General features: G+C 37.1%; 2 protein-coding genes across 2 annotated transcripts; both read right to left on the bottom strand.

Annotated features, from left to right (window-relative positions):
* Window positions 1-1,214: 1,214 nt before the first annotated feature.
* On the bottom strand, window positions 1,215-2,606 carry GCK72_007213 (uncharacterized protein; the record flags this gene model as incomplete). Its single annotated transcript, XM_053726043.1, has 4 exons — window positions 1,215-1,322; window positions 1,977-2,142; window positions 2,185-2,345; window positions 2,526-2,606. The coding sequence occupies 4 exons, from the start codon at window positions 2,604-2,606 to the stop codon at window positions 1,215-1,217; spliced, it is 516 nt and encodes a 171-aa protein (XP_053590237.1).
* Window positions 2,607-4,961: 2,355 nt separating this feature from the next.
* On the bottom strand, window positions 4,962-5,324 carry GCK72_007214 (uncharacterized protein; the record flags this gene model as incomplete). The annotated part of the gene is made up of 2 exons (XM_003103842.2): window positions 4,962-5,151; window positions 5,203-5,324. 2 exons carry the CDS (start codon window positions 5,322-5,324, stop codon window positions 4,962-4,964), a joined length of 312 nt encoding a protein of 103 aa, XP_003103890.2.
* Window positions 5,325-9,906: the final 4,582 nt, after the last annotated feature.

Genomic DNA, 9,906 nt, shown 5'->3' on the forward strand with positions numbered 1-9,906 from the left:
GTCTTACAACCGCTCTCAACCGAAACCAAAGAAAACTGTGTGCGAAATTGCGAGGCTCAGAGAAAAAGGTACATTTTTCGGCACTGTTCTAGAACGCCGGAACGAAAAAAAAATCCCGGAACGAAAAAAAAATCCCGGAACGAAAAAAAATCCCGGAACGAAAAAAAAATCCCGGCACGAAAAAAAAATCCCGGCACGAAAAAAAAATCCCGGAACGAAAAAAAAATCCCGGAACGAAAAAAAAATCCCGGGACCAAAAAAAAATCCCGGAACAAGAAAAAAATCCCGGAACCGAAATTTTCATTCTATTATTTGAATTTTTGCGGAGATATAATGTTTATTTGAAATAAATGATAAACAATACAACTAAATTCCGGAAAACATAACCATTGTCCTTTGTTTTTGGATTGTTTAGATTTTCTAGATTTTTGAGGAGTTTTTGTGGTTTTTGGAGCTTTAGTTGTTACGAGGAAGTTTCATGGAAGTTTGGTGGAAACCTGCCCCTCAACCCTAAGGATGTTTCACTGACAGTTATCTGTGTATTGTGATTTGAAAGAGGCACACAAAAAGATAAACCTTTTATTGTATACGTTAGCTGGTATGATTACTGCAAGCTGGTAGTTGTTATCTTCCGTTGACGCTGGCTGGTACTCGGAGAGTGTGGTGTCTCACTTTAAAACTGCTTTGTCCTTTGACGACTACTTGTATTGAAGTTTTTATCTTCTGTTTGTACTTCCTCGCTACTCCAAGTTGTTTCTTGTGGCTATCCTCGTCGCGAGGCGTAGCTTCTGGAGTTGGTCGGAATAAGCGGCTGGTATGACTTGTAGTTGTGACTTGTTCACTTTCCCTTAACCGGTCCAGAAGAACTCCTTCACAGAAGGCTCATTCCAGTGTGATAGGTCAAATGGTTGTAACTTTCAGGAGTTTTATGTCCAGAAGATGAGTTGTCAAACAGTGAAATCGTTGAAATTCTTTGGAGTTTCAGCTGAAGTTTCTTGTCTGCTTCCTCCTATTAGGAGGGTTTGACGTTGACATCTTGGCTCCTGAATCCTAGAATCGTTGACTTCTTGTTGATGAATCCGGTTAATCCACCATGAGGTCCAGCTGAGGGACTGATGTTCCTGGCTTCTTCTCGTTGTCTAACTGATCCGTAACCTTACTGAAGATCGAGCTGGGGAAATATATGACTTTTTCTTCTTGGCTTTCTTCAGTTGTTAGACGAATCCTTGAATTCTTGAGGCAAAGATGTGAATGGTGGATTGTCGTTGGGCTTTCTTCTGGTGTTTGAGATGATTAAGGAAGACATGATACTTTAAATAGACCTGTTAAAAAATTATTAAAGAATTGACTAGAAAAAGAAAGACTTGCTGACTTTTCAGCCAGTGTTTTCAAGTTATTTGCCTACTGGATCTGAACTTGAACCAACATTTTGTTTGCTACAAGGGGACTTAAGATTCTGAGTTAATGGCAACCAGCTGATGACTTGCTGGTAAGACTTTGCACCACTTTCTCAGAACCGGTATCTCTTTTGGACCCGTACTGACTAGCAGTTGGACTTTTCTAGTCTCTTTTCGGTACTCTGGAACAATATAACTCCGCGAAAATTCAAATAATAGAATGAACATTTTCGTTCCGGAACCTTTTTCTTGTTCCGGGATTTTTTTCTGGTCCCGGGATTTTTTTTTCGTTCCGGGATTTTTTTTTCGTTCCGGGATTTTTTTTTCGTTCCGGGATTTTGTTTCGTTCCGGGATTTTTTCATTTTCGTTCCGGGATTTTTTTTCGTTCCGGCGTTCTAGAACAGTGCCCATTTTTCAATGGCATTTCGGTGGAGCGAAGTTGTGAGAACCATGGAGCTAATAGAAACTACTGACCTGGCAGTAAGACAACAAAAAGAAACAGGGCAACTAGCAGTGAGAATGTTATACTGAGCTGAAACTCCAGATTCAGATTTTTGGTTTAGAGTTCGACCCCTTACATTAGTAGGTGAGTACTTGTAACTTTTCATGTGAAGATGAGGGAAGAAGACAGCGGTTATCCTGTTTATCGCCAATAAAATTTGAGATAACGGAGCGATACTCCATGCAAACCATCCGATTAGTTGACCCATTACAGCATTGAGCCAGTGGTTTGGCTCGGATTGTCTGAAAGTTTTTGGTGTGTAGAGATAATGACTTTGACCTTACATGAACATGACTGGAACTGGGAAACATAAGTATCCAATGCATACAATAGCGTTTCCAAAACTACTCAATCCGCATATTTTTAGAAAACCATCTCGTTTATTGACTCGGAATATTATTGCAATGAAGTTGAGACTATTTATTATTGAACCGGTTAGGCAAACCTGGAATTTGAAAAATTGGAATAATCTATTAGCTCAGCACAGTTCTTACAACTGCGCTCCACCGAAATGCCCTTGAAAAATGTCTCTTTTTCTCTGAGTCTCTCATTTTCGCTCACTATTTTCTTAAGTTTCGGTAGAGCGCGGTTGTAAGAAGCGTGTCGTGCTAATATGAAAACTTACCAAAATCAACATCACCCCGGAGACTATTCTGACATTTGGAGTTGAGAATTTTGAATAGAGAAACTCGTCGATCAGACTCATTTTTAGAGACAAGAATAGACTGAAAATCAGAATAATCTAAGATTAGGAAGTTGTTTGATTCTGATTCGGAAAGGTTCAGGAACTATAAGGAAAATTAAAGAAATTGGCGGTTAGTTGGCATTTATAAATATGCCTTGTTATATTTATAATTGAAAAGTGGGAGAGTAAAACACAGTGTAGTTTCTTAGATGTGATGTTTATAGGTTAGAGGAAGTATGGGGAGAAATGGTGATAATTGAAACAGACATGTATTATTAAAAACGAGGAAAAGAAAAGAAATTGTCTGGATAACACAAAGATTAGATTGAATGTAAGAATAAAGTTAAGAAAGTTGAACCCCCTGGTGAAAAATACGGAATCAAAAAAATTTTGATCGAGTGTTGTGTTTTGGGCGATATGCAGTACCCCTCAAAAGGTAATTTGGCGGTTTTCAGTGGAAAATGAACAACTTTGATAGTGTATTTCGGTGTCACCTGATTGTCCGATGAATTCAATATTGTATGGGTTGGGCAGAACAAAAATAGAACATCATTTTTGTAGTTGACCATTTTTATGTAGGGACACTTCTCTGAGAGTTACAGGTTGTCAATGTGAAAAACTCCAAAATTTCGCTTTTCTGGGACAAATGACTTTGACAACCTGTACCTTTCATGGTAGCCTCCCGACAAAAAATTGTCAACTACAAAAATGATGTGCTATTTTTGTTCTATCCAACCATACAAAATTAAGTTTTCCGGACAATCAAACGACAGTGAAATACACGGTCAAAGTTGGTCATTTTCCACTGAAAACAGCCAAAGTTGATAAGATTTTGAGCGGTACTATAGGTTGAACTCTACAAGGAAAAAAGTATGCAAATGAAAATTTGGGCTAATTGATTCTGAGACAAATATCTAACCGGGCAAACCAAATTTTGAGGAGACTACACATTTCTCAATACTTTTCACTAGAAACCTTCAGTAAATTTCAAAACATGTCCATTTAAAAAAAAATTAATTTGCTTTTTCGAATTTCGGACTCATGACTTCAGACTAAAAAAAAGAAGGAAAATAAGAAAAAGAACAATAATTCGACAGCTCATGATTTATGATTCTCTTTTACTGGATTTATATTTTCTAGACGTGGAGTACGTATCCTTCTCTTCTCTTCTAATATAATTATAGGGTGAATTATCTTTTTAGATGTGGCAGCTTAAGTTTTCACGATTTTGTAGGGTAACGAAAAGACAATGATTGAGAACAATCTGTCATATTTCAATGTTTTTGGAAAAATCGATGTTCGCTGAAAAGACAAACTTCAGTAACACTCCAAATTGAACTTTTGCCAAAACTGAGCCCAAACGACTCACATTTTTTGGATTAGTATTCCTTAACACCTCCCAAGGGTAAGAGTAATTGCAGAAATGAATCTGATCAAACTATCATCGTAAATGGTGATTCAGTTCAGTAAAACAAACACTTGTTAAGAGATCGAAATCAAGAGATTAGCAATTGGTTGGAGTAGGAAATTTTGATTATGAACTAATTACAGTACCTTTCAAAAGGTTATCAACTTTGGTTGTTTTTAGGGGAAAATGACCAACTTTGCCAGTGTACTTTTTTTGATTGTCCGAAGATAGTGTCCCTAGAAAGGAATGGTCATACAATGGTCGATGCACTATGAGAGTTCTCTTGAATGCAAATTGTATTGTATGCACTATCGATATCTTCTTTTTCAACTTCTTTTCGGAATTCTTTAATTGATACAATTACTTATTTCTTATTATTTGTGAAGTTTTCATGCTCATCTTTGAAGTTTTGAACATTCGTTTTGTCGCACACAGCAGACGCTATTCAATAATTGTTGCACTATTTTCTCCATCTCCAGTTACCTTCCCTACTTTTTAACTATTAAAGTAATTATCCTCCTACCTACTCAGACGAATCCCTTCCGATTCGCACCAATTACTTTCCCGCATCGGCACACCAATTATTCGCTTATGGTACTTGAAGACAAAGGGTCCTTCCCGTAAACTGTAACCTTCGACAAGACCGCCTATAATTACCCCACTCTTATTACCACCCACAAAAATATTCTCCCCTATTCCCTCTGTATTGTTTACTCGGTACCTAATGCACATATAGCACCAACTCTTGACCTTGTAAAACAAAAACAATATAACACAGTTGCAAATAAATACATTTATCTGAAGTTTTAAAATCAAAGACAAAAAATATTTACAAGAAACAGAAAAAAAAATTTTGAATATGAATTATTGAAACAAAAAACGAAAAAAATTCGATTCTGAAGGTTGGATACAAAAATTGGAGAAGGAAAATCTTTTTTTTGGATTTGAAACGAAAGGTGATTAATGATTTATGATACCTCCAGTGGGAAGAGGTTTTCCGCTTTGACCTCGCAGTCTGCTTCCTCGTATTCTGCTGGAATGAGCCGGCAGACGTATCCTTTGGGGTAACGAAGATCATACCCGTAATTCACAAAGACGTATTCTTCAACGGATAGCCATCTTTTACATGAACGATACCAAAATCGAGCATCCATTGCGCTGCAAACACATAATGAGATGAAAACCTTACACATAAAGTGAATTACTTACGGAAAGTTCTCAATGACAGTCCTTCCAAGAATTGGTTGCCGCTTCCGATGGGAAACGAAGACTACTGGTGTCCCATCTGGGACACTCCCGGTCAAGGAATCGTGAAAGGTTTCCAACATCATTTAGTCTCCCGAGGTCCTGGAGTTTCTTGTTTGTATCGTTTTTCCAGTCCTCAATATGTTTCGGATTCGTTGTCGATTTCCCATTGAAGTGCTTTGAGAAGAAAGTCTGAAATTTAAAACAATTCTATTGAAATCCAACAGAAAATCTTATCACTCACCTTTTTCATTTACTGGAATACATACTGCGAGGAATTAAATAGTTAGAATTTTAGAAAAATCAGAAGAAAAAAAAGGCGACCCTAACACGAAAGGTCTTGAAATAAATGAATGAAGGGGGAAAAGTGGATAGAAGGGGAGGGGCAAATAGGTATTCAAGGTCAACTGATGTTTGTATAGAACAATGGTTATACTTTCGCGCAGAGGGGGTATTCATACTTTGTTGACTTAATTGCCACGTTCTCATGGCCACATTAACACTATTGGTGACGGATATACACAGTACTGGGAATGTCGCACTTGCTATAAAGTTTCTGTAGATGACATTGATTGAAAAATAAGTTGCTCTCCTCTGGACTTTTATAACAAGGCGGGAGTTCTGATACTACAAATAATAAGTTTGAAGAAGATGATTCAGCCAGACAGTGAACTATCGAAGAGCCGTAAGATGAAAAGGGTCAAGACAAAGAGCATGTAACTATGACTCTTTTTTTCCTCACAACAAGGAAAAAGAAACAATTTTATAGAAATCGTATAGTGAACTTATCATACTTGTCAAGGCCTGGCCCGGGTGCTTGGCGTCAAACTTCAAAATTCAAAATTCATTATAAAAAGTATAAGAAGAAGACATATAATTATGTATGCAGTATGCAATTGTGGGAAAAGGATTCTACAATATTTTGAATCCCCATACTTGTTCAAGACCGTGATCGAAAATTATGTGAGATATTTTAAATTGTAATATATTGTTGACCACATAGAGAAATTTTGTTATTGTGTGCAAATAATGATATCTTGGGTGCGGAAAATCGAAACCATTTGAAACCATTGCTGGATGTCTGGTCCGTCAACATTTCGCACAATTCAGCTCAAATTTTTTCTTTTCTTGCTTTGAAGGCTTGTCCATTTGGTTAGTCATAACATCAATTTTTATATCTGTATCACAGTTGTAATCTTCCAGAATATTCGGGGTAATAAATAACCAGTTCAAACCAGACTTGTCACGCGCCGGGCCGGGCCGAACTCAGGAAAAATCTCGGCCCGGCCCGGCTCTTTTGAAACATTTTGAGTTTTTGATTTTTTTTTGGAAATTTTTTGAAATTTTAGGAAAAATGTGAATATGTATGATAATTTAGGCATTTTTACTCTATTTTTTCGAAAAATTTCAAATAAAATTTGGTAAAAACGGGTTCCCATTTTTTGAAATCAGGAAAAATTTTGGCCCGGCCCGGCCCGACCCGATTTTTGACAAGTCTGGTTCAAACAGAATACTGTTCAGTAATCGTATGTTTCCCCGAGTCCATGAAGGATACACTTCGCATAAGAAAGCGAATATCGAAACCATGGGCCGTGGAGCACTGCTGCGTCCCAAGTCGGGAAACGAGGAAAACGAGTCATCGGAATCATAGTCAGTCATGGCAACAGACAGATAAATATCGAAACTTTGACCAACTCTTTTATACTAAAAGATGACCTAAAAAAGTGACCCACAAAATAAAAACCTGATCGCAGTTAATGCGAAAACGTTGCACCTGACCGAAATCGAAAATACTATCTTGCCTTTTATCAAAAGAACGACCTAAATACCAAAAGCTAAAAGCTGCACTTGTTCCACCCCACCCAACAACCTAATTCCCGTAGAAAATACATCTCACATCAAAAAGATCAAGCGATGAAAAATCTCGCAACATTTCCCTGAGAAGAAGACACATTTCCCTCTCCGCAAAATATCTCTCAAAATTGAAAGGAGAAATATCCGTTTTTCTCTACAAAACCACTCTATATAAAATTCTACAACCACAGACCGATAGTGTTCATTCATTTCAAACTATTAATATTTAGAATATATCATATAAAAAATGACCATTAAAATCATGGTACTGGTAGTTATATTGATGTGGGGTACGTGGTGCTGGGGGTGGGGTTGGGGTACGTGGTGGAGTTCTATGTCTAGGTGGAGATTCTCTATTGTACTGTGGAGACATATTATTCTGATGATTATGCTGTGGTGGGGTATGATATGGGGTGGGTACAACATGATATGGTGTGGGGGGGGGGGGCACTGGTAGTTATACTGGTGTGTGTATGCTATGGGATAATGTGTATGCTGGTTACATCCGCAATAGTTGCAGTGACTGCAGTAGTGATGGTTCATATTCTGTAATAATTTAGTTTGATTAAATGGGTAAACAACACCGAGTTATTCTGGGTATTAGGCAAAAGTATAAAAAATTTGAAAATTTGAATTTTTTTGAATTTTTTTTTTGATTTTTTCGCAAAAAAGTCGAATTTTCGACTATGTTTTTACATATCGATAAAAGTAAAGTGTACATAGGATTTTTGACTATTTTTGATGAAAAATTTTGTGAAAAATTGTGCTCATTTTTTGACTCCGGGCCGACCGGGCCGGGCCGATATTTTGCAAGAATGTCCTAGGCGGTTTTCTTCTACTCTGATATGGAGAAAAACGTCATTTACCTTTATCTTAAATAAAATTTCTGCTGAAAATTTCAACTTGAAATCCAGAATAAAATCTTGTCACTCACTTTTTACTGGAATACTGCTAGATTGTATGAATAAAATAGTTTTTAGAATTTTAGAAAAATCAGAAGAAACAAGAGGCGACCTTAACACGAAAGGTCTTGGAATGAATGAATGAAGAAAAAGAAAGAGGATAGAAGAGGTGGTGCTAGGGAATGAGCATATTGTCGTGGCCGACCATCGGATCTCCCATAAATCAATCTTGGAGAAGGATAGAGTGGAGCAAATGATACAAAGAGGTGCCGCAAGAACAGTTGACACCACACCTGTTGAGTCATCAGCAGTAAGAGGTCAACAAAGAGATAGTGGAGAAACCCAAGGAGGAGCAGAAGTGTACAACAGCCGTGACACCTCCGCAAGGATAGAGAGCATATAGGACGGTGAGACCCAGCGAGGCAAGGAGCCGAAGAGAACAGTATAAATACCCCTCTGTTGTAATATAAAATCTATTCTACCAAAATCTATTTGATTCTTAATTCTAAATTGTATACTATTGATATTATAAAACGACTTAAATAAACTATTATTACAACCACCGAACATTACACATATGTAGAACAATGGTTATTAATTTTTTGTTGACTTAATTGCTATGGTACTGTATATCAAAAGGATAATAAGTATTTTCTGAACTGTCCCGTCCTAGAACTGTCCCTCTCTAGAACCGTGTCCCGTTCCATAACTGTTCCCTATCAGAACTGTGCTTTGTCCGAAGTGTCATTTTCAAGAACTGTTCTAAATCGAAAAATACTTGAAAAAAATTGAGAGATTTTGGTTTGATTTTTTTATTTTGTACATTTTCTATGGTATGGTGAATTTATTGAAATGGGTCACCAAATTGACAGAAAGTTGTCAAAAGTTCAAAACAAATAATTGTAGCTTCCATCAAATAGTAGTTTCCCTCTCTGTTGGACCAACTGCATAGTTCCTTCTACAATTTCTGCAGAACAGATTCCATGGATTCACAAATGAGATGACCGCCTTCACATTCCTCTTGTTGCACAGAATATACGTTAGTTCTGTTACAAATGGCACGGTGAAAAAGTTGGAAGCGTTTTGTAAGACAAATACCTGCAGTTATAATGTTAATTATAGTTATTCCTTAATTTTATTGGCTTGGCACTGGTCTTTCATCTGCGCTCCACCGAAATTTCCTTTCGCACAAAATTTTCTTTGGTTTCGGTAAAACGCGGTTGTCAGAAGCATCCCCTGCTAATAACTCAAACTCACCTCTCTTAGTTCACCAATTGTGTCGTAACGAAGAATAAATAAGTGGACAATTAGATAGATAGTGGGAAGTTTCAACAAATTAATGGAAAGCGCTTGAAAAAATATATAAAGTTCCGGTTTGGATGAAATCACTGATGCAATATTCACTTTGTTAGTTACACTTATAAATATTGGAATATAAATGAAGGTGGAGATCACGGACAACGCTTCCAAGAAGAATGAGAATTGCTGAAATGGAAAGTTTTATTTTTATTTTTATTCCAAATTATAATACTTCCTACAATTCTAAGAAACTTTTATTATTGACGCATATGCTAAAAATCGCTACAACTCCTGTTCTCCTGACTTAAAAGGAGTCTAGGTGGAAGAGTTTTTTAACACGGCCGTGTAGTCCTCTCGGACAAAATTATTTTTAAGAAGTCAAGAATTAAACATAAATTTTGTCCGAGAGGACTACACGGCCGCGCTGAAAAACTATTCTATTAAAACGGGAATTGTAGCTTTTAGACCAGATTCTTAGCACGCGTTTGAAAAAATTTTGCTTGACTGGCGTGCCTCTGGCGCTTTTTTCAAAATCCTTAAAGATTGGAAGTCGGGTGGCTGGTGTTCCGTTGACGCCATTTGGATAATTTCAAAAAAGAAAATTGAGAACCAG

Source organism: Caenorhabditis remanei, chromosome II, assembly GCF_010183535.1.
Source record: "Caenorhabditis remanei strain PX506 chromosome II, whole genome shotgun sequence".
NCBI lineage: Eukaryota > Metazoa > Nematoda > Chromadorea > Rhabditida > Rhabditidae > Caenorhabditis > Caenorhabditis remanei.